Raw genomic sequence first — 23584 nt, 5'->3', positions numbered from 1 at the left:
AGTTCCTCATCGTTGTGCTTTTTTCCCTGGCGGTTTGGTTTTGGTGTTGTTTTGCGGGTTGGAGCCTGAGTCCTCGTCGAGCTCGTCATATTCATCCTCTTCTTCTGCTTCTTCCTCCTCCCACTCTTCTTCGTCCTCTTCTTCGTATTCTTCTTCTTCTTCTTCTTCCCATTCCTCTTCGTCATCCTCCTCTTCATCGTCAACGTCGTTCCGCCCGCTTTGTCCTGCCGTCCCTCCTCCTCCTCCTCCCACCGGTCTAGTGGCCGCTGTCGTTGTTGCCGTAGCCGACACCGCGGCAGCGACGTTGGGAACAACGATATGTCCCATCCCCGTCATGGCGGCGAGCACCACGGGGTCCAACCCCGCCGGCAGTCCGCTGTTTTTCTTCTTCCCCGCCTCTTCCTGCGCTTCCTTCTCTTTCTCCTCTTCCTCCAGCTGGCGATACTTCCGCCGACTCTTCTTGATCTTGCTCGCGGCGCGCTTGCGCTTGGTCTCGGCGACGATGGCGGCGCGGGACTGGTCGCCTTTTTCGAGCTGTTCGAGTTTTAAGGCCAAAAGCTCGCGGGCGATCTTGCGGTTTTGAGAGCGGGAGCGGGTCGCTTGGCATTTGACTACGAGGCCGGTCGGGAGGTGTTTGAGTTGGACGGCGGAGGAGGTTTTGTTCTGCGAGGGAAGGAAGGGCGGTTAGGTTAGGTTTCCTTGGGTGTTGGTAAGGCGAAGGGGTTCGGGTTGGAGGGGGGATTGTTTTGGTTTAGTTTGAGAGGGAGAAGAGAGGGGGAGGACGTGGTTGTGTTGGATAGGAGGAGGAGGAGGAGGAGGAGGAGGAGGTGGTGGTGGTGGGTTATGAGAGGTGGTCAGGTCGTTGTGAAGGGGATGTTGGATCCAGAGGAGAGGGAAGGGTTTGGTTGGAGCAGCAGAGGAGATCAGATGATGGGTGCGGTTGTTTTTTTATGTTCTATGTGCTGCTACTACTGGTGGTGGTGGTGGTGGTAACTACGGAAGTACGACGTACAATCTTCTGCCCACCCGGCCCGGAGCCTTTGATAAAGGACTCTTCGATCTCGTTCTCGGGAGGAGGTTTGGGGCGCGGCGGCATTTGTTTCTTTGCCATGGCGGGGGAGCGGTGGAAGGACCGCTGCTGCTGCTGCCATTGGGAGACTACGGTCGTGGGACGGAGGGGGACGCCATGGTGGTGGACGGTATGGAGGGGCTCCGTGAGGCGGAGGGGTAGGAGGATTGCTCGGAGGTGGGAGGGTCGGAGCATGGTTCAACACGCAGTTATGGCTGGTGGATGGGTGGTTGGGGGTCAAGGCATAGTGGTGGTGGTTGCTGTCACCTGTGGGCGAGTCGTGACGCAATTGCTAACCTTGCTGGCCTTCAATGGCGGTGGTGGTGGTGAGATGGTGTCAAATGTCCTCGTCTTGTTGACTCGGCTTGACATGGATGTGAAGCTTGGGATGGATCCCGAGGGTGCGGAAAATAAAGTGGGTCCATCTTGTCAAACGGCCAATCACCTTGACACCGGCCTTTCCGTCGTGGCAGGCACCTTGAGGACCGACCCCGGCCTCCGGGATTCCAAGATTGGACTGGCGGCTTTCCTTGATTTCCTGATCCTCGTTCCCAAAACCAAACCTCGACTCTGCATCGCGACGACAACACGGACGGTCTTTTCTCCTTGTCGGTCTCTTTCGGTCTTCTTCCGCTTGTCCTTTTGCGTCAATTATATCTTCGCTCGCTCTGTGCTGTACTCATACAAACCACGAGCCGATACACGGATCCAAGTCCGGTCGAATTCCTCTGTACCCCTTTTTCCATCTCACCACCACCTACCCGAAAGTCCAACCCAAACTCGCCCACCATGCCCGGCGCTCTCGAGTCCTTCAGCAAGTGGGTGCAGCTGAAGATCTATCAGCTCGAAGTCACCTACAGCGTCTACATGTTCACCCCCATGGAGAAGTTCATCTTCTGTACGTACCTCTCTCTCTGCTGCCCTGCCCCTTCACCGACAAAACAAGTCCACTCAACGGGGCCCGACCAATTTTTCGAGACATGTTCCCGCTAACCAAAACCCTTCGCTCGGGCTCATACAGACTCCTTCCTCTTCCTCCTCTGCGGCCTCACCTTCATCGCCTGCATCCTCTACCTGCCCCATCACATCCAGTTCATCATCAGCCGCGCCTGGTTCTACATACACGGCGAGGAAGGCTACGAGTTTGCCAAGGGCACCCTGGGCCAGCTGCTCAGCTCGACCACCACCGCGGCGGCCAAGGTGACGGTGGATGCGGCGCGGGAGCTTTGAGAGGCGATTTTCTCTTGCCGATGGGCTCGGAAGGGATGTGTTGAGCCGGTTGGACTAGAGTCCCGGCAGTTGGGATGACGTCGAATGCTGGTGCGGTACATCAGATCTGGTCGTCTGTCTGCTGGTACGAGTCAAGCCTGCCCTCACATCGTTTTCGGGCCAGAACCACAACAGTCACCAGATGGAAGGGGAGGACAATGATTAGACGTTGAGGACGCTGAACGGGCGGTTGAAAGCCACCACATATAATGTTCGGGTAATGAAACCGGTTATGGCTGTGACGACAGGGACTGTTGGAATGATGACAGGGGCGGCAATGGTGTTTACATCGACGATGGTCACGTTGAGGTCATGGTTGAATGGCGTCTTTGGACCTGGCGATGCTTGCATGACGGACGGGTATTGAATGGATGACGGGACTACGGCGTTTTTGGTCATATTCTGGGAGAGTATAGAGCCCGCTGTTGGGGTAGCTAATATGCTAATAATATACGACGCTTTCGATGCACATTTGGATGTCATGGTCGTCGGGACATGGATGCGTGTTTGAGCTGGTATCCTTCAGAAGCGGATGCCGATACATGACTCAATATTAGCTTCTACGAGCGTCCTTCTATCTGGAGAGGTCTTGGGATTCTATCGGCTTGCTTCCCAGACCGAGACCTCTTCCCCCTTGATCCTTCGTATCCTCCTCCGTGATGGAGCAACGGCCTAGACCAGAGCAGCGAGGTATATCAAGCCAGGAGGGGATGGAAGGGCCTGTGTTTATGGTCCTGAGGTTGATGGGCCACAAAGAACATTCTCGGCATAACGCTGTGTCTCGTCTGAAGTCTTCTGCCTATACGGTATGACCGGCATGGTGGTTAAGTCACCGCTACTCATTCATCAGCCCCTCCTCTCGCCGCCTCTGTCTCTCTGATTCTTGGTTCAGGGACTGTTCGATGATGGTATACTGAACGCCGATAGCCTTGCGAACTAACTAATAGGTTCAGTAACATGAAGTTTGTTGAGTAGAGAGGGTTTGAGCATGGGTTGGAGTGTGTGATCCGTCAGCCACGGTGACCAGCGGAGCAGTTGAGGTAGAGAATGTCTTGAGAACGTCCCTCCGTCGAAGCAGGAGAGCAAATGTTCAGTCATGTTTTCACTGAACCCATCTGTTCGTTCTATACGTAGCCTTCTACGTCCGATTACTCCTTGCTTTCTGTCCACTCTTCAGACTTCCTTCCCCCGTATGACACGTATGTTGCGAGGATGGGATTCGCTTATCTCTTATGGCAAATGTCTTCTCACGAACATATCGGCCAACCGTGCGTTCATGGCTTTCGTTATTATCATCATGGAATATCTGCGGTCTTTGGCTTCGGACAGTTCATGTGGATTCAACTGAAGAGACACGAACGTCTCATTAGGTTGTTGATGTGTCATGAGTCCGTCCACGCATTCATCCTCAGATGGCCGTCTCGTCGAGACTCGTCCGCGATATAGCAATACATGCAGATTCATAAGCTTAATGATGATTCAGCCTTCCCTGAACCGTCATGGTCATTCCAACGTACCTCCGTAAGACACAAGACACATCTCCATCTCTCACTGTCATCAACCTCCCAGCCATATCGAGAAACTCAGTACATTTAACAAGATGTTGATAACATGTAAGTCAGCCATTCACTCATTAGTTTTTGAGCGCTCAGCACTCACGCCCATCCTTTCAATCCTATTTGTCAGCCATACACATTCTCATCCACATTCTCCCCTTCTCGGCCGTATCTACCAGCGCCATGCTCGAGCTGAACTCCATAAGGAGTTCGTCACTCCCGCCACACTCGCCACTGGGCGACCCAAGCGTGATAACAACCTTTATGGACTTGTGACATCTATTTGCATCACTTCTTTCACAAGTCCAGGGATTGGGGTCTTCCGAGTATCTGAGACAATGTTGTCTCTTGGCCCGCTTCAATATCTCCCGCGGAGGTAGGACAATGGCCAGCAACATCAGCAAATGCACAGGGACTGCTAATCCATCCCATTCGTCCCACTTTGACGACGCGAGATCAGCTCTGAGAAAGCAAATATGTCCCTTCCTCCGGTCCTGGAGGAGGCATACGCCCCTGTTACGGGACATGACCCGTCTGCCATTCGTCAAGTCCAAACACTCAGGGTATCCCGAGCCCTCCCGCAAAGTGCACTTCTTCAAAGGGATCAACGGGCGGCCCGACTCCAACCGCGTGTTGTTTCCACCAACCACGCTCTCCTACCCCTGAACATCTCGAGCTTCGAAATGGAGTCAGCCAGTTCTTGCTTACCTGCCTGCCCGTCTGTCCCCCACGTATCGGTATAATTTCGCCGATATTGACGCAGGAACTATTTCCCAAGGATCTCCGGTTTGCAGATGGGGAGAAGAAATCCTGGTGGTCCTCTGCCGTTCCCGCCGAGGCCGGAGACGCGGTCGCGAAACGGGTCCTGTCTGACCACCCTTGCAACGGGCCGAGGAGTATTCACCACCATCGCCAACCGCTGCGTCTTTCTGACGAGGTCTTGCCAAACACACTTTGGTTGGACAGAGACAATGGTTGACTTTGGGGGACCGGGTCAGCCAGTTCGCACACTGGCTGAGCGCTGGTATGTTCAACAAACAACATGGCGCCGCCTTGCGCAAAATATTCCGTCAATAGGTACATACGTGCCCGAGTTAGTCATATGATGGCAACGAAAATGTAAACCCAAACACACCCTCTCACAAACCACACACGCGCAGACATCCACACAGTAATAGAGGGCACGATACACACATTCACCTTACACAGGCAGACAACCCGCGACCAGGCCAGCCCACCTCCAACGACCATCCGCCTCGGCTAGACATGTCATCGAGTCCTACGGCCTTCTTCACATCAGCATTGTTCAAATTCGTCGCAACACCTACCTACCCTGTCCTTAGGCAACAAAACCCCAGAAATACGGAGGGCGTTCCCATATCCAAACCGTACCACAAGTGATGTACGGACGCGGACGACCACATACTGCCTCCATCACCCGCATATGCTATGTACCTCAACCCATCAAATCGAAAAGCAACCACCCGTCAATCCGTTCAAGACATACGCATGTAAGCAGCCGTCCGTCGTGGTCAACTCCCGTCCCTGTCCTCCCTGTCTTCCCTGTCCTCCCTAGCCCTCCCGGCTTCGCGGTTCCGGTGCATATCCACCTCTGCATGCAACCTACCTTATTTCACGGGAGTGAGTTTTGACCACCTCTGAAGAATATGTACTCCGTGCCTCGGTTGAGCGTGGAGGAGAAGGGGGTGTGTGTATGTACACGACGGGAGCTAGGGAGGTAACGACGGACGGAGTAACTCGGGGACGGATAGTGACGGGATGGTAGTTGGCAGCAGCCATGTCTCGTGTCAAAACTTTATTTTTTGCGCACGTCGGGGATGTGAGTTACGTCCTCCGTAGTAGCAGCATGGGGATGTTCTCCTCCTCCCCCATCCAACCCAACCATCAGACCAGGGGGATGGATGACATAGGAAGAGGGAGTGGAGGAAGAGATGAGGGGGAGCCGACCGAAGCCGTAAACGACAACTCCAGCGAGCGAGGGAGCAACATCTCGCATCAGCCTCAACATCACTTCACCTCCAAGTACCTTGCGTACATACCTGCCTGACTTGACATATTATGACTGGCCATCACGGGGAGAACTACCTAGGTGGGCAAAGAAAAGGTAAAGTTGACTAGGGGTCCCGGGAGATGGGGGTAAAATCAAGCGCCGCACACGTGCATCAGCAGACGACTACGATACGTCGTCCCTTGCTTAGATCATCCCACTGTCAGGTACCTCCAAACTAGGTAGTAGTTGACATGTCCAAAACAAATCCAGAAACAGATCAACTCAAAACACCAACCCCCAAGCCTAGCCAAGGAAAAAAATAACCTCACGCCAAAAAAAGATGACAGCTTCAACCCCACCAATGACCCCAAGAAAAAAAGACTGGATGAAACGCTGAAACTTGCTCTCTGCATCGCGTCATCGACAAGCCAGGCAAGGGAGCAACCAAACCTCCAAGCTACCTCCCTATCTACTCTGTAAGCTACATACGAGCGAGGGTTTGTTGCGTGCTGCGGGCCCGGGGGAACGGGATGATGCATGCCGCCGGGCCCGTTCTCGTCCCAAATCCCTGGCTGTGTGGGTGTGTCGTGTTGTGTTGTGTTGCGCTGCTACGTACCAATCTATCTTGCAGGTCCCATCATGCAGGAAAAATGGCAGGGCAGATCCTGCAGGTCGCTCGCTAGCGCCGCCAGCTTGGGGGGAGGGGTGGTTTGGTTTTGGGTTTTGGGTTTGGGGGGGATGGGAACATCACGACACCGGACACGACGGGTGCGCGGTGCGGCGGCTGGATGCGGCTATCCGGTCGGCAGTAATAGCGAGAGGAAGGGGGTGGGGGGATGGGGATGAGATGGGGATAGGTAGCCAGAGGAAACACAATGATGCAGCTCTCTCTCCCTTGGCATCACACACACTCACTCTTTTCTTGCGAGGGAAACGCACATTATCATTCACACCATCTTAACTCATCAACCATCCACACCATATTGAGATGCATGGGCAAGATGTAGTACGGGGTATGCAGTAGGACAAGGAGATATTTCCTCTTGCTGGAGAAGCTTGCGAAAGGGTGACTACCACCCACCACCATGGCGACAAGGTTAGCATTCCATCTTTGCAGGCAGGCTGGGAGGTGTCACTGTATCCAAAACATGATAGCGATATGCCCACACATACAGAGTATGTAGTACTCAACTAGATCCCGGATGCCTCCGAACACTCGCAAGCAGCTTTCCTCTGCCACCAAGACCGCACGGAGCGGAGCACATCCCCGTGTCGCTCGTAACTTGCATCCCGACTGCGCCGAGCTCTCAAATCCCGAGAATGACCGAGCTTGTTGTCGTCTGCTGTCCTGATCGAGGCCGAGCACTCCGTGGTACCCGATCCATCCACCCATCCCATCCTCCCCAACAGTTCGTAGGCATGAGGATGCCGCCAGGCTGCTCAAAATCTCCGAGAGACGGTGAAACTAACAACTAAAAGACCCACCAAACCGCTCCTTCGCAAACCCGTCCAGCTCCTGACGGGCCTTATGGTCGAAACCTTTCTGGCCTGTAGTGCTTGTCGTGCCGAGCGCCAAGTACAGCCCCTTATGTTCACCCTCGGGATCTGCTGCAAATCCTTCCAACAGCCGCCGTGCTGTTTGTGCTGTGGCGGCGAACTTACGGCCAGTCAGGATAAGTTGCTTGGCCTTTCTGAGTCCCGCAAGTGCATCAATGCAACCATCGTCCAGAGTCTTGACCCCGAGTTGGATGGCTTCCAGCTCGGGAAGCGACCGCATCATGGGCTCGAAATCTTCGTTTTCGATCTCCTCGGAAACGATCAATCTGCGTAACTTCCGAAAGCCAGAAACAGTGTGGGCAAGTTGCCTCTGGGGGGCTATGAGAGCAGCCGGTGTGTCACCCGTAGGGTAAAAGCTATCCCAATGCAAAAGGAAACTCCGAAGCTCCGTTTGCTGCCTCAGGGCCTCATAGAACTCATCGTCGACGTGTTCAAGCACAGGCTCTAACGAGATTGACTCGAGGCGGATCAATGGCGACTTGCAGATCTGCGTGGAGATGTGCTTCACAAACGGAATGGAAAAGAGAGCGATCTCCTTGAGACCCGAGCAGTTACTTAACCACTCAGCCACGATTTCAGTATAGGTTTCGGGATCTTGGATCGCCTCTCTGTGCAAGCTGTCGTCACCGCTAAGATAGACTCTCTCAAGTCGACGGCAATTTTGGAGCAAGACCAATGAAGACTGAGCTTTCCGCCCCATCTGGACTAGAGTTATCGACCTGAGAGAGCGACAGTGCTGGGCCAGCGCAGTGAATAGGTCTCCGTCATAACTGTGGCCAATGTTGATGTAGACACTTTCTGCTCAATGTTAATGCGTGACCGGAACCCGCGTTACAGCCAGCGACAAAACTCTCCGACATACCAAGAGTATGAGGTTCCAGGTTTTGAACGAATTGAGGCAGTTGGTCCTCCGAACTACCGCTAAGACAGATCCATCTAGCAAGTAGAAACAAATTAGCACAGAAGGCACGGAGATATGTCAAAGTATGTGTCACCTACAGATCCTTGAAACCAGGGCAGCTGGCCCGGATTATGCTGCCAACCTCTCCATTGAGTACATGAGTGTTGGAGCAATCCAGCTTCGTCAGCATAGGTGAAGCCGAAACGAATGCGGCTATACATGAGGGAGACAGGTCAAAATTCCCGTTTCCGGTGGTCAATGACACCATCCTGCTTCGCTTCCCGTCGTTGGCTGCCTTGCTCATGGCGTCGGCTAGCATCTTGACAATGTTATGGGTGACCGCGTGACGGTCGACGAGCCTCCCGCCATCATGTCGTGACTCGTACCCTTCAAGTAGATGGCCGAAGTAGTCCAAGTAATCGACATGAATCGACTCGATCTGCTCGTAGAGCAAGCCCACGTCCCACCGAGTGACCCAGAGGAAGTAGGGGAAGAGCGTTCTTCCGAGACATGACTCAAGGAGAGAACGCCAGAGCCTAGCCCAAATGCGCCTGGTACTGTCGGGCTGGCTACTATAGTAGTCCTGCGCTTCGTAGGCGAAAAGAATACGCGCAATGGAATAGAGTTCGGGCAAGGCAAGGCTGGCAAATTTCATGGACGCACGGGCGAGTGCAACGAGACTCGAACAAGCCAGGTCGTTGTTCTCGTCCCCGTCCCGGGTCAGCGCTTTCACAATGAGCCCCCAGATCTCGTCGGGCAGTCTCGGGGCCTGGTGTTGCTGCATGGCGAACGTATCCTTCGTAGGAGGTGGCCGGTGAAGGTGTGGGGTTAGTTCAAGATGGGAGTGTCACAGGCACTTCGACTCGCCTGCTGAATTGGACTTCAAGACACAAATTGGAGTATACAAACACTGGTGAAAAACCTGGAAGTTGAGGTGCAACCTGGAAATTCTCTTGCGCAGACCGTAGCTGCCTCGTTGAAGTGTTGGTGATGCCTGCTGCCTGGAGGCTCACCATAATTACACTGCAGGCAGGCGCAGTCTGCCGCACCCAGGACACCAACCAAGCAGGTCGTCGGCAGGATGACAGCTAGATATCACGTGACCCACACGGCAAGTTCCTTCTTCAGGATCCCGAGCACACAGATGTTAGAAATCCGGGCTTCTGGTGTATACGGAGTATTCAAAAATCAAATTCTAGAGTTTTCCCAATGCCTCTCTTCGACTCACCATCTCCGCTACGCATTCATAATCAATTGAAACACCGATGATCGCGATGAATGCTGTCTTCGCTTCAAGACAGGCGACTTACACGACCTCACTCCTCGCTTACCCAAGAGGTTACCGACCCTCCTGCACCTCATCAGCGTGCCCACCTTGACACCGCACTAAGCTCCACCACACTACATACACTAACCGCGCCCCGACGACACCAAGGCACCGGAACCTTCCCCGGGGACGTGTTCGAGAACCATTCCAGTGGGACCCCCTCGGTCCGCCCGAAACTCGATCGGGGACGCGGGTCCAGATGGGATAGTTATGGGAATCCCCTGAAGGAATGGCTCCCAGCGAACCGGCTGGTTGTGAATGACACACCAAGAAACCCGGTTCAATCAAGCAAAAGTGGCCACCCTGCCCGGCCGACAGATCCCGATGATGAATGATGGTCTCGTGTGTGTCTGTGTCTGTGTGTGGGACTGGAACGGAGTTCCATCCGGGGCGGCAGGCAAAGAGTGGAGTTTGTTGTTGATGGAACTGTCTCTGTCTCTCAACGTTAACCCTTCATGGATAGGGTTGATGATGATGCTCCACCAAGAAAGGCTGATCCGCCGACGCCGATGGGCCCCCTTCAGAACACCGGTGCCGGCAATCGTGAGGATGTGCGCTGACAATTGCCGCCGTCGTTTGCTCTTTCGAACCACCACCACGATGATCGTGAAGAGCCAGATGAGCCAGATCAGCCGGCCCGGCCGCCCGGCAGGGCCGGCGCGAGTCTCGGGCTTCAACTAATATCGACTTCAGCTGCCCGCTAACTGCCCCGGAGGTAAAAACAAGAGATGATCGTCTCACGGGGAACTCGTTAGCGCTGGAGAACGGGCCGGCACTAGTGGCAATGGGATCAACAATGGCCGAGATGGTCGGAGAAGGGGGTGGGCTTTGCTTGAGAGATGGTGGTGGTGGTGATGGTGATCACGACCGAGCATGGCGTAGTCTTGTTTTGACATCGCATATTCCAGACATGGGAATCAAGGACTTCGCGAGGCCTTTTCATGCCGCGGTCAGTTCTGGACCGCAGAAGCGCGGAGATAGCTCGAAGGAGGGGGGTGTGGGAAGAAACACCGAAGCCCGAAGCCCGCGCTGCTGCGATGATCATCGCCTTCTCTGGCAAGAGGAGTTGGGCTGAGGGCAAGAAAACGTCAGGGTGAAGGGGAGGGGGCCGTAACTCCCGCCACAGCCCACATGGCTTCCATGTCAGAGCACGTTTCTGCCATGGTCCAGATTGTTTTGCCTGAGGCAAACCCAGAAGTCGATCTCGTCATCGCGGGCGCTTGTCCACGTTCCCGGTGGTGGTCGCTTACACTAGGTACAGACAAGACACACAGGCTAGGCTTTTTCACTGGACATGATTGTTTTTCAATTCGCGATGAATCCACAATCCGTTTCGCTTCGCCGTGTGCACCTGGAATATGAGACAAGGATATGCCGGCGAAAAGATCCTCGCACAAGTTGAACGCTCCCCCTTTTTTTACACTACAAGGACCAGCAATGTTTCCAGGGGCTTGTTCAAGCGGGGAAAAAGAGCAGAGAGAGCCGGACAGCAAGTGAACCAGACGAAAAACAAACAGAACCCGCTGCGGCTGACGGCGGCGGCTCTACCCGCCCGCCCCGTGTGGAGTGGAGTCTCTCTCTTCCATGCGTCCATCTTTTCTTGTTTTTGTCTTGTCTCATGTAGGTGTGTGTCCACAAGCCGTTCTTCCCCGTTTTGACGGCGCTTGTCTCAACGATGGATGACAGTTGTGAACTGTGCTTTTTTTGACAATCCCGCACGTTTTGCGCGGGTCGATCGTGGCCGTTTTGTTGTCCTAATAACTTGTGTAACATAACCCTTGACTTCGACGTTGATGACTTTACGTTCCGCAAAAAAATTCATATGTGCAGCAAACGTCCCAAATCCACGGAATCACCCGACAATAGAAAGCCCAAAACGCCCTGACAAGTGAAAGTGAAAACGAAAAAGAAAAAGATTACCAACCCCTCGGTGTCGGCGTTAACATCCAAACAGGAATAACTTCGTCGCATCAGGAAACGCCTTCAACGCCAAAGGAATCAAAGGAACATACCCTCGGGTCCTCGCGGGCCAATCGGGACTGTAATTCGAGCAATGAAATGAACCCCAAAACCACACAGACCCAAGGAACTGGAGAATAGTGCACACTGAAAGAGATTCGTTCCCAGCTGGCCGGCAACCCTGATGGACATGAGATCCCGTTGCCCCCCTTCCCGGTCCCCCCTCCCCTTCCTGGATGGGCAAAGCCTAGCCTCGCGCAGACAGGGAGAACACAAACACGAGTCAGGACGGCTGACCAACGGCGGCTCTGACTGGTCCCAAGGCTCTGGGGACCCAAACCATTGGGTTCTGCGAGCTGCTCGGAATCGGTTCCGGAATTGTGCGCTAAGCCCTCCAAGGGGAAAAGGAGGGGTGGAGAGGGGAGGGGCCCGTCAATCCGGCACTCCACTCACTAACTAGCTCATCCCACCACCACCACCGTCCGACAGACAGACACGATCGATCATCTGCGCAAGCGAAGGGGGAAACAACCACCACCATTTTGATTGGATCGATGGGTGTACCCAAGGCTCTGGTCCTGCTGCACATCGGTCAGTCGGCGTCGCCCATGCGCGCGCGCGCGACGACAACAAGAACAATCGAGTTCTGACGGCGTCGCTACGGCCGATGCCAATGGTGGTGGTGATGATGACGATGATGGGGATATGGGGATGCAATTCCCCGGAATCTTCGGGGCCTTTCATACACTAAGGAGGTACTTGGTTACTTTTCGAGAGTTGCCACATGCGGAAGTCCTGTCCCCAAACCGTGCAATGAGGATACAGCATGCAATTTTTCGGTGCTGAAGTGGACTCTGCACTCCTTAATACGCTGTTCCAAGGGTCCGACTCCCGAGTGGCGGCGGCGATTGTATCCCTTCTACAGGCTTCTAGCGTAGAAGATGCAGGTGGTGGTGGAGAGAAGACAAGCTTGCAGCTCCGATGTTCCCGTCCTTGGGAAATTGAAGATGTCCATGATGGGAAATACCAGTATGTAACTTCGCTCGTGTTGGGTTGCCCAATTTTCGAGAGGCCACCCAATTCCCATGCGGCGGGAAAGTCGCCATTTACAGCCACCTGCAGAGCGTCCGCCACAGCCCCCAACCTGGAACTTCAGCTGCCGTGTCCACTTTCCTCTCTTGTGGCTTGAAACCCTCACTCGCGCTCCAGGTCTGCAAGATGAGGCGTCGCAGAAACGGTACTGATCAACTTCTTTTGCCCCCAGCCAGCGGCGCTAGAAGAGTTACACAAGATACGTAGCCCTTGTTTGATGATGATTCCCCGGTTTCACCAACGCGGAGGTACCCGCTGTCTGTATTAGTGAGAGACGCCATTGTGGGTAGGTAAACACCCCCCGTAGGTAGTCGTAGGTGACACGGGGTGAGACACAATGCTACTTATCATTTGCTCTCCACGATCTTGGATATGTGGCGGCGGCGGCGGCGTCGTCGTCGTCCTAGCTAGTTATCTTTTACCAATCCCTCGGAGAAAGCAGGAACGCAGATTGCGGGGGGAACCAAGCCTCACGAGCCAGTCAGTGAAGGCTCGACGGCGCGTCTTGGAGCCAGCCGTCCTAAGTTGGTACTGCTTGCTCCAACACCATAGGTAACCCATCCAAGGATCAAGTCGGGGAAGTATGCGGTGTGACAACCACCACCACCAGCAGCATCATCATCACCAACCAACACCACCGCCGCCTGCAGCCCCCGATCGATCCCGGCTATCTTCGTGTCCCCTCGCGATCGGCGTCGAGATCTGGCTGGGCGGGCGCGCCGGCTCTCCTAACCACGGCGTCATGACATTGGCCACCCAACCAACCACCAGGCGCAACAAAGCCGCGGAACAAGTCGGAAAGATTTTTCTTCCTCCTCGAAAATGTTTCATCAACCTCACTCCCAGTCAGCCCGAGCCGCCGGTATCGCACAGCCGCCGTCAGACGAAGAAGGAGATGTGAGCGAGATAGAGAGAAAGAGAGAACACGCCATCCGCGCTAGGCGCATGAAGTTGCAGCCTTTCCGGACAACCTCGAGCAAAAATGCCTCCCTTCCTCGCTTCTCTCTGCAACAAGAGAGGGTCCGGTTCGTAGAGGTCCTCAATCTGTAGCCCCGCCCCCAACCAAGGCTCCGTCTCTTAGGTGGGGGAGCCTCACGGCAGCAGAAGAGGGCATTGTCTGCGGCTGGGAACTGGGCTGACTGCAGCAACTCGACCTTGATTTTTGGCGATTTTCCCCATTGGGGCGGACCCAAGGCATGAGATGGACGATGTTCGTATGCAAGAATCGGTCCCTAGACCTGTACTCCGTACCATGGCTTGCTCTCCCGTCCAATACCGGGGTCATGGGAGCCGACATATCGGGCTGCTGTGTCACCACCAAACGACTCCAGCAGCTCCGTTTTCTCGCTTCATCTCGATCATCTCGATCAGCTGCAGTCATAGATGACGTCGTCTCCCGTCAAACAAAGGCATTGTTGTGTTGTGTGTTGAATGCCGGCTTCGGCGTCGGACGGAGCATCGAGTCCCGTTCTCCGGGTTCGGCCCAAGAAAGGCAAGAAGACGACCCCTAAGGCCGTATCTCCGGACCTCCTCCTGCAACTCCTGCAACAATCCTCCCCCATCACCCAGGAGACCACGATGACCCGCCCCATCAAGGGACGGTTTTGCTGCCTGAGCAAGCAGGCTCCGTGGTGAAGTGCCGTGACCGGGACCAACGTGACGTGACTGTGTGACGTGATGTGGGCTGCCCGCAGCAGGAGCAGCAGCCTAGCAGTCAAAGGACGTCTTCCAGTGGCTTGGGGAAGAGCAACAAACGCAGGCGCAAGGGGGGTTGGTCCCGCAGGCGCAGGAACATGGGGACGTTAATTCAATGCTTGTTTGCTTGGGGGAGCAAGCAAGCAAGCAAGCAGCAGCACGAGCAGCAGCATCACCACCAGTCCCACCGACGTGGAACGCGGAGAGAGAGAATGACCGACAGAACCCCCTCGCTGGGAACCACCCCCAAGCAAAGTGACAAGAGGTGTCCCTTGGAGGTCTCTCAGGTTCGGCGCCCGCCCCGGGGATAACCACAGCGTGGGAGGAGGAGAAGACGGTCGTTCATTAGCGTGATCCGCGGCTGCAACCGGACGCGCTAGGGAACATGTTTGGTAGCCAATCGCGGAGCAGGACTCGCGAAGGTGGGTAGCATCGTGGTCCCGCCGGTTTCAAGGGCACCAGAGGGCTGGGCCCGCCTTAGCCTAGCCCCCCGCCCTCCCGCCTTGCGGTCCGGCCGCTTGGGAACGCACCTCAAATCAATCAGGGTTTCCCCTCGTGCGCCGCCAACGGTGCCCCCCGCGATGTACCTCTTCCGATAAGTTCACTTGTTGATGGCGTGCGTCTCTCTCTTTCTCTCTCTCTCTCTCTCTCTCTCCCTGGCGGTAAAGGATCCGGAGAACCTCGTCGCCGGTGGGCATTAGCGTACAGTAGCGTGTGTTTTACAGAACGAGCTTCCTCTTCCTTCGCGGAGACTTGAGCCCCGTGACGATGCGGTGTGACGATTCTTGAGGTTGAAATGGGTGAGTATCAGGCGATAGGAAGCCGCCAAGAGGGATTCAATGACAAGCCAAAGGATCCATTCAATTGGGAGCGAAGTGAAGAAGTCAAGTGCAAGCCCAAACCTGTCCGTTGGGGCGTGGGAATTGGGTTTCAAGGGTTCCTTCCTCCTCGTGGTTCCAAGGGCTCGGATTACCTCGTTTGACCCTTCCCAAATTGGTGCTCCGCCAAGGTCTGGTGATGCCTGGCTGAGATTGTTGCGCTTCAGGGAAGGACACAACGGTCAGAACGCAATGACGGTCACGATGTGTGATCATGACTGCCGTGCAACCGGCACCAAAAATCCACTTGAACCGAGCACAAGTGAAGAAAACTCATGATTCAATCCAATAGTGTAGTACGTAACCCCAATTTTCACGGCAACTTCGTTCCGAATGGACACCTGCCCTGCCCTGATGAGCTCCCCAAACTAGGTAGAACGTTCTAGCGGGAAGGGCGAGCCACGAGGACGCCCGGTGGAGTTGCTCCCAAGTCTCTGGGACGCACCGGATTGGAGTCAAGCCATGCCCTTCCCTTTTGGCTCCCGCTCGCTCCCGGGCCCTCGCCGTTCCGCCCGCCTTGACGAATCCACACATTAATGGAGTCGAGAAAATGGAGGCATTGAACGGGCTCGGCGGACACGCAAACGGGATGGACACGCACGCTCCAAAACAACATCATTCCTTTCCGCCCACCGCCGTTGTAACGTCGGCATCAAACTTATCGCAGGAAACCCCCACGTCCCTCCACCGCGCCGATTGCGACAGCCAAACAAATCTTGACGACACGACACGTTTTTTGTCTCGTCCGTTTATTCTGCTCTCTGGCGGGGAGTTGTCGTCATGAGCCTGGGCTTCCGGTCTGAGCTCCGGCAATATCTCGCCGGTGGAGTACTTATGGAGTACTCTTCTTGCTTGCGCTTGAATTTCCTGGGTCCCCAATATCAACACCAGAACAGGCCAAAAACACAACACAGCGTCGTATCATCGGCTCTCGAAACAGGTCCTGATAGCCCTGCATACAATCCACTGACCACTAAGCTGCGCCATCGTTAATTCCCTCCGCTCGACTTGCAAGCGAAATCGGCACGCCCAAAAAGCGCATAGCGCTTGCCGGCGGCTGCGCTCCGGCCGCCAATGAGCGTCGGCGGCCCCGGAGAGAGGGGAGGATGGACGACAAGGTCGCGAATCTTGGCCTAGCCCGGGGTGATCTTCCCTTGCCCAGAGCGCTGGAAAGGTCTTGTGTTGCCTTGTGGACGCTAAAACGAGCAGCTGGGAGCGGCGCTAGCTCTGAAACAGAATTGGCCGCAGTGGTGGCTTGTCTGATATGCCTTGTTCCTTGAATTGTGACAGCGACCCTCACTTGTCAAGTGTCAAACGCCGTCAGCTCCCCTTCATTCAACGCAATGTCCGAGTCCCGTGATAACGTTGTTCCTTTGGTGGCGTCCCCTCCTTCCAATCCCAACAGAGTACCACCACACAGGTTTGAGTTGCGGCTCCAAGATATCTCCGAAAGTAACGTGACTGTGAGATGCTGCACTAAATGCCGTGCCGCCGTCACCTCTCTTTTTGAAACAATGCAACGACAAAATGCGCTCACGTCCCCTTAAGCTTCAAAAGGGTGTCATTCAGATAGGACTCCGTAGCAGCACAGGTCCAGACGTACCAGACCGTGCCTTCATGATCACCCGTACGGTCTGCCCAGGGTGTTTATCCGGCCCCTGGCTTTCCCCTCAGTTGGGACCCTGCTTTGGGAGCAACGATTGGCTGAGCTTGAAGCGACGTGATTCGCCGGTCTAGTTTAGCGAAGTCTTAGCCTCCCGGGGAAGCTCTTCCACGCCGCCGGCGACCTGGGCGGACCGTGTGGACGGGTCGAGCCATGAACGGCCAGCCTTCCGGGGTCGCATCGTCCCATGTGGTGACAGCGTGGGGATCATCGGGTCTGTCACAGGGGCATACTGTGTACTATTGGGCTCATACACTCTGTTCCGGTTGTACCCGCGCGAAACGAAACGCGCGCATAAGGTGCTAAGTACATCACAGTAGTGTAGGGCAGATCCTGTCGCTTACGTCCTAGGTGTGTATGAGTATGTATGTGTGTCTGTCCATACGAGTCTTTTCATAGTGGAGCATGAGGGGTTGGAGGGCTTCTCTGGCCCTTGGTTTGCTGGACTCGATCTGAGACCTGCCGAATCGGTCGTGCCATGCAGATGACCATGGAGCAACGACAGCTTTGGGTCTCGAAGCTGCCAAGGCAAGCCGTCTCCATCCGGGTTGGCTTCCGGGCGATCCAGCAGTCCCTGGGGCAAGCAAAGGCCGACTGTGGTTGGTTGACCATTCTGCTGGAAACCCTCTGGCGCGCACACCATCGTCTAGGACCCGCAGACTAGGGTTGGGCTGGTGTGGATGAAAATCGCCTCCACCTGTCAAACCGGACTTTTGTGTGATTTCTTGACAGGTTCGGGTTGCGAGAGCTGAAACATATAGCAAATCGGGGTGTTTAGATCGAAAACCATGGCATCTGTTCGGGACGTCCCTACGTTGCTAGGTGAGGTCAGTGGCAAAATCGAGATCGTAGCATCAGCAGCATCTCGCGCCGTGTGACAGGAGACGTCAGGCGCGGCAGAGGGTGACATCAGGGAAGGGGTAGCGGGTCTGCTGCATTATGGATGAGGAGTGATAGGTCCTCCGTACTCCGTAGCTAGTTTTTGATTTTTGAGCTCGTCGACGATGTTGCCTGTCCAGGCCATATCAAAGGATGGTCTTGCTTGACTGTGGCAGTGTGTTGTGGGCCGTCTGGGGATTTCTCAGCCACTCCCCGCTCATCCTTGGGAGGCCGCACGGCACCAAGGGCCAGCAGGAGGGTTGATTTCTGATATCCATATCGAGCCTCAATTTCCCGCGCCAGTGGCTGTTGGTAAGAAAGTTCTAGTCAGCCTCACATGTCCCATGCATCTGAGCGAATCGACGACTTCGCGGCTCGGGTCTGATGCCGCACCAGCTGAAGCGTGGCGATTTTCTCCTACATAGGTCTAAAGAAGGCGATGGTAGTGTACGGATACGGAGGAAAGTCGAGGTTGAGTCAGTGTTACACGATGACAAGCACGAGCCACATCGATGCACCCCTCCGCGTCCCTATGTCGTTGCGTTTGGGCCATCCATGGTATTGGGAGGCCAAGTGCCGCATAAATTGCTTGTTTCGTCGCTGGCCTGTGCGCCAGGGTTAGAAGCGACTAACACACGTCTGTGTTACTACTTGCCTAGGCACCTTAGATATGATGAGGGTATTATAATAAGAACGTCACCCCTTCTGACGCGGAGAAGGATAAAACTTTGCAACAAGCTGGTCAGTATCGAGAAAAAAATGACGACTTGGAGACAAAGGATTTGGAATAGACGTCAACAAGAGTGGAGAGGTGATGTCGAGGCAATGTCAATGTCGGGTCGAGAATGGGCGGCAGACAGCAACGTCCGAAATGCGAAAGGATGTTTGAAGTTTCAAGTTCCTAGGTCCAGAACATTGGCCGAACAATCAGACAAACTTCCGGCCTATTTCTCCAGCTGTCCTCTGGCCAAAAAAATCATACCTACCTCTTTCCCGGTAGAAACCGCGAGAGGTGTCGCTTCCTGCACGAGAAGCATCATCACAATCACATCAATGCCTCGGGGTTCCTTGCCATCAAGGTTCATACCTTTACATACTCATACAATTTCACTTTCCTCATGCCTCGGCCAGGAGGGTTCTTGCCGATACCTCAGTTTCCACGCAATCCCCACGACCCTTCCAATTGGAGCCCAAGCCTTTGCAACGTCGGACGGGGGAGTTGCCCACTCACAAACCCTTGCCTGCTGCACCTGCCCGATGGCACACCAAAAGTGAACCCGGGCCCAGGGAGATTTCATTCCCATTTCCTGAAGTCGAAAAGACTCATCTTGTGGCTTGACTTGGCAGCTTCATGTTTCGCCACTTTATTGTGAGGTTTGTTGGCCACCCCCTCGGGATATTCAGCACCGCGTCCATGGCGCCGGATTGCTGGCTTCGAGAAGGCTGTCGACGCCAAGTCGAATCCATCCCTCGACTCTCTCCGGCAGTAACACCAAGTATGTCTACTTCACATTCCTCGGTGGTTGATGTCTCCGCACAAATGATCCAGACCTCAAGCATTGCAACAGATCTCGGCTGTACCATCCCATCGTCAATTTCAGCCTGCAGGATCTGGCAAGCCGCATGCTCGTCCGTATGCATCTCCGGCTGGAACGCGAGAAACCGGACCAAGCTGCGGCAGATTCCGCCAACAGAGGCACGTCTCGCAAAGCTACTCTGTCCGTACTGTGTCTCAGTTCAAGGACCCGAAATGGGTACTTGACGAGCACCATTTCGCCCCCCCTGGGCCTTGATCACTTTTCACACCCCCAGCCCGGCGACCATTTCGCTCACCCCTTTGACACCACCCCTCCTCCCTGCCTTGCCCCGCAGGGAGTGGGGGCGCAACCCCGGGCCTGGAAGTGCCGGGGTACACTACCAAGGATAACGAGCGAGCAAGGTACAGGGTCAGGACCAGTCTGTCGGAGTCCACACCCAAGCACATCCACTGCCCGCGGAAGACGTCCCGGGAGGTCTCGAGATCGAGGAGGGTTAGTATTACTGGACCCAGATCGTCGGCCCTGATGATTGATATAGCAGCTGTCTCCCCGAGCGAGGATGCTCCCGCTCTGTTGACTGGGAACTCTGGTTCATGTTTCTATCACCAAGACAGCCTATCCTTGACTCTGTTTCTCAGTTGTTTGTGACTCTTGCTGTGACGACTTACACACTTGTTGGTGACTTGGTTCTGGATACCTGATCTATCTATTTCCCACTTAAGCCCATCCACGAACAGCCCTCGGCGTCCAGGACGGACGCCTCACAGACGACATTAGCGCATACACCGACGAGATGGCGCTCAGCAGTGTCCATCCCTCCCCAGATTCCTGGGCCCGCTGGCCTCAAGCACAGCACAGCGGCCCCGAGTTCGTGTTTCCGGGCACCATGGTTCCCTACGAATGCCGGACCACAGCACCGCCGCCTCTTCGCACCGAGCTCGCCCATTCCATGATTCCCGTCACTACTTACGCCCAGACGCCCATCTCGACCCCGGCATCACCTCAGTTCCCGACTGCCCCGTACCACAGCTACAGCACGTACAGCCCTCCGCCGATGATGAACCCGCCCTTTAAGACGGATGAGTGCGTCGACAGCGTTCAGTCTCGGTTGCCATCCCCCCCTCACCACGCCGATGAGCCGACCCAAGACCGGACATCAGGGTCATTGACACCAATGGGAGCGCGGAGTCCATCCATCAAGAGCGAGGCTAGGTCGGCCGGGCCCAGCTCACCATCTCCCAAGGTCGAGGCTGAGGAGTTGCCTCCCCAGGGAGTCCCTCCAGTTCAGTTCAACACCGCCATCGACAACCTTGTGAGGGTGATTGAGGCGAGCCCGGAAATCTTTGGAGAGTCTAAGGAGAGCAAGGCGGAAAACACAGAGGGTGATGAGAAGAACGGTCAGGTACGTCGGGAGAGCATCGTCTTGTCTGGGGTTACTGGTTATTGCTGACACTCAGCGTTAGACACAAGGGGAGAAGTCGAGGCGAGCGAAGCGCTTCTGCTGCGACTATCCAGGATGCACCAGGAAGTTCGGCCAAAAGAACAACCTCGACACGCACCGCCGGGCTCACACAGGCGAGAAGCCTTATGTGAGTGTTTCCTTTTCGTTCACTTTTACTCAGCGAGTTCCCGGTATACTAACCTCGTGGTCCAGGTCTGCCCTTACTGCAGCCGGAGGTTTACCCAGAGTGTCAACCTCAAGTCGCACATCAACCGCCACACCGGCGCTCGGCCGTACAAGTGCCCTCAATGCCCCAAGCGGTTCCCTCAGCCCTCCAACGTCAAGGCCCACATGAAGACTCACGTCCGGAGGGAGCTGCGGGCCAACTGGGTCTGCAAGTTCCCCGGATGCCACAAGGCGTTTACGGCCAAGGGCAACCTGAAGGTAGTGCCCTATGCTCTTCCACCCCATTGTTCTCCCAAGCTGATGAGTGTTAGAACCACCAAAACACGTACCACGTCGAGGCCATCGAAGCCTTCAACGCCAAGCTCGCCTCCATGGAGGACAAGAGCCAACTGTCACAGGAAGAGAAGGAGATGGCCAAGTACCTCGCCGAGGTCCACAACCTGGCCAACAAGGGCATCAAGGGCCGCGGCAAGGGTCGCAAGGTCAAGCGCATCATGCTGCACCCGCCGCAATCGCCTTGCTCTCCGACCCCCTCCGCCACCCCGCTCAGCGCCGCCTCCCCTATTGGCACCCCTTCCTACGGCGGGCCCGTCTCTCTCGTCGGCCACGGCCTTCCTCATCACCTCCAGCAACACCACAACCCGGCCGGCCTGCTCCCACCAACGTCCGCCGCCGCCACCGCCGCCCCCCAACCCCACGGGCTACCATACTACGGCCTCAGCCACCCGGCCGCGTACAGCATGAGCAAGCCGCCGCCGCCGCCGCCGGCGAGCATGCTCTACGCCCGCGATCCTTACCCCGCGCACGGCGGGTTCGGGATGCTGGACTCGGACACGCTCAGCGACGCGAGCAGCGTGCACGGATCGACGCCGGCGGTGATCCCCGGGGTGTACGATGACGAGCACGGGCGGGTGTTGGCGTTTGGGGAGAGGTTGTATTGAAAAACAACAAAGGAGATGTGTTAGAGAGAGGTGTATTACAAAACAAAGGGACACAAGTGGGTTGAACAGAACCATGTGTTTGTGTTGTAGGTTGATTTGATTTCTCTTTCTGTTTGGGGGGATACCATCAGGTGTTTGGGACCGGGCTGTTTCGGTTGTTGTCATTTTTTTTCTCATTTTCCTCTCTTCTCTCTCTGGGGGTTCATGTCACTGGGTTGTTATTATCACCACGGGCGGCTCGGGTTTAGGTATGATGGGGTTTTGCATTGTCTTGCGCGTGTTGTCTTGTTTCATTCATCATCATCCATAGTTTTTGGATGGGGAAAAGTGGGTGGAGATACCTTTCGGTTTATCATTTTGAAAAGAAAAAAGGGGGAGGAATTCTTTTGATTAATACTCTTCAACGTATAGTTGACGCAGGTCATTGTGGCCTGCTTAGGAGGCTTAACTCATAGAGTTTGGGTTAGATTTTGTCTCTTATGTGGTCAGGTGTGTTGCAGATTGGCTTTTGTTGTTTTGGTGGTAATTGCATGTCTCTGGCAGGGCATCGACGGAACAACAGTACGTCCTATTATTAGTTATAACATCTACAACGACTTGCATTTGGTGGAAGGTTGGAGATGGATTTTGTCAATTCGGATAGTTCTTACATAGGTAGTTTAGCATAGAGAACATGAAAAGTTGAGCGAGTAATTATTATTTAATCCTTCATTTTGTTGTGGCTTGCACCCGCCGCTCCGACGTCTAAATTCCTTCACGCTCTCTCCTGATGATAACTACCTGTTCCTTGATTAAAATGCTTCTTTTCTGACTCAACAGGACACCAACGCAACGAAGTAGAGCACACATGACCTATCGAGGTAAGTTATTCGTAGTCATTATTAGTGAGCGTGTTTCCTTGCTCAGCTTGATCCCAAGCACCTCTCCCTCCGTAGCTGTCTGATCCTTCCTGCATTATGTTCCGTGCAATTTCCAGAACTTAGGCATGATAATTACTGTACAACCCAACTCATTTGATAGGCGAGACTCAGCTAGTTAACTAGTCCATCAACATCAGTACATTAGACTGTCCCGAGAGAACGGACCAGCCTGGTGATGGGCGAGCGATTGCTTGCTGAGCTGCCCGCAAGTTTTGCTCGATTCAGATGTTAATAACTCATGTCTCTCGCCAGACCAGGGAGACGTAGAAAAAAAAGTCCTGCGGCTGAGAAGTGTGCCTTGGTTGTTTGATATTTTTTTTCTTGCTTACTGGGTCAGCGGCAGGCAGGTGTGGAAAATCCCGTGGATGTCAGACCAGGTTTCTTCTGATACAGTTTTAAATGACTAAGTACCGATTTGTTGGTGTTGACCTGCAGCGAACTTCTGTGTACAGGACCTGGCCATGATCTGTCTCAGCCAGGCTGTGGGAGAGGACATGAGGTGCAGACATACTTACCCACATGGGGGTGCATGCATTTGTCACGGTATGCGACTGGAGGGCGATCACCTGAAGTATTTGACGGCCTTTATGTCTGGAGGGTGTAGAGTACAGTGTGCTACGATGTATCCCCCATCCATCATCGACCCTGGATCGGAGATGGGTGGGAATGGCACACCATCTCGATCGAGGGGCGAGTGAAAAC

General features: G+C 54.8%; 6 protein-coding genes across 6 annotated transcripts; 3 read left to right on the top strand and 3 right to left on the bottom strand.

The window, feature by feature from the left end:
• Window positions 1–6: 6 nt before the first annotated feature.
• VTJ04DRAFT_8023 (uncharacterized protein) lies at window positions 7–1264 on the bottom strand (the record flags this gene model as incomplete). Its single annotated transcript, XM_069366415.1, has 2 exons — window positions 7–663; window positions 1013–1264. The coding sequence occupies 2 exons, from the start codon at window positions 1262–1264 to the stop codon at window positions 7–9; spliced, it is 909 nt and encodes a 302-aa protein (XP_069217351.1).
• Window positions 1265–1858: 594 nt separating this feature from the next.
• Window positions 1859–2299, top strand: VTJ04DRAFT_8022 (uncharacterized protein; the record flags this gene model as incomplete). Its single annotated transcript, XM_069366414.1, has 2 exons — window positions 1859–1967; window positions 2091–2299. The coding sequence occupies 2 exons, from the start codon at window positions 1859–1861 to the stop codon at window positions 2297–2299; spliced, it is 318 nt and encodes a 105-aa protein (XP_069217350.1).
• Window positions 2300–2500: 201 nt separating this feature from the next.
• On the bottom strand, window positions 2501–2821 carry VTJ04DRAFT_8021 (uncharacterized protein; the record flags this gene model as incomplete). Its single annotated transcript, XM_069366413.1, has 1 exon — window positions 2501–2821. The coding sequence occupies one exon, from the start codon at window positions 2819–2821 to the stop codon at window positions 2501–2503; it is 321 nt and encodes a 106-aa protein (XP_069217349.1).
• A 4275-nt stretch (window positions 2822–7096) lies between these two features.
• On the bottom strand, window positions 7097–9147 carry VTJ04DRAFT_8020 (uncharacterized protein; the record flags this gene model as incomplete). Its single annotated transcript, XM_069366412.1, has 4 exons — window positions 7097–7341; window positions 7391–8260; window positions 8325–8398; window positions 8462–9147. The coding sequence occupies 4 exons, from the start codon at window positions 9145–9147 to the stop codon at window positions 7097–7099; spliced, it is 1875 nt and encodes a 624-aa protein (XP_069217348.1).
• A 998-nt stretch (window positions 9148–10145) lies between these two features.
• On the top strand, window positions 10146–10371 carry VTJ04DRAFT_8019 (uncharacterized protein; the record flags this gene model as incomplete). The annotated part of the gene is made up of 2 exons (XM_069366410.1): window positions 10146–10241; window positions 10303–10371. The coding sequence occupies 2 exons, from the start codon at window positions 10146–10148 to the stop codon at window positions 10369–10371; spliced, it is 165 nt and encodes a 54-aa protein (XP_069217347.1).
• Window positions 10372–20187: 9816 nt separating this feature from the next.
• On the top strand, window positions 20188–21962 carry VTJ04DRAFT_8018 (uncharacterized protein; the record flags this gene model as incomplete). Its single annotated transcript, XM_069366409.1, has 4 exons — window positions 20188–20796; window positions 20858–20983; window positions 21049–21279; window positions 21333–21962. 4 exons carry the CDS (start codon window positions 20188–20190, stop codon window positions 21960–21962), a joined length of 1596 nt encoding a protein of 531 aa, XP_069217346.1.
• Window positions 21963–23584: the final 1622 nt, after the last annotated feature.

Source organism: Mycothermus thermophilus (assembly GCF_041956435.1).
Source record: "Mycothermus thermophilus strain CBS 625.91 unplaced genomic scaffold VTJ04scaffold_5, whole genome shotgun sequence".
Classification (NCBI taxonomy): domain Eukaryota; kingdom Fungi; phylum Ascomycota; class Sordariomycetes; order Sordariales; family Chaetomiaceae; genus Mycothermus; species Mycothermus thermophilus.
This window is presented reverse-complemented; position numbering and strand designations above follow the sequence as displayed.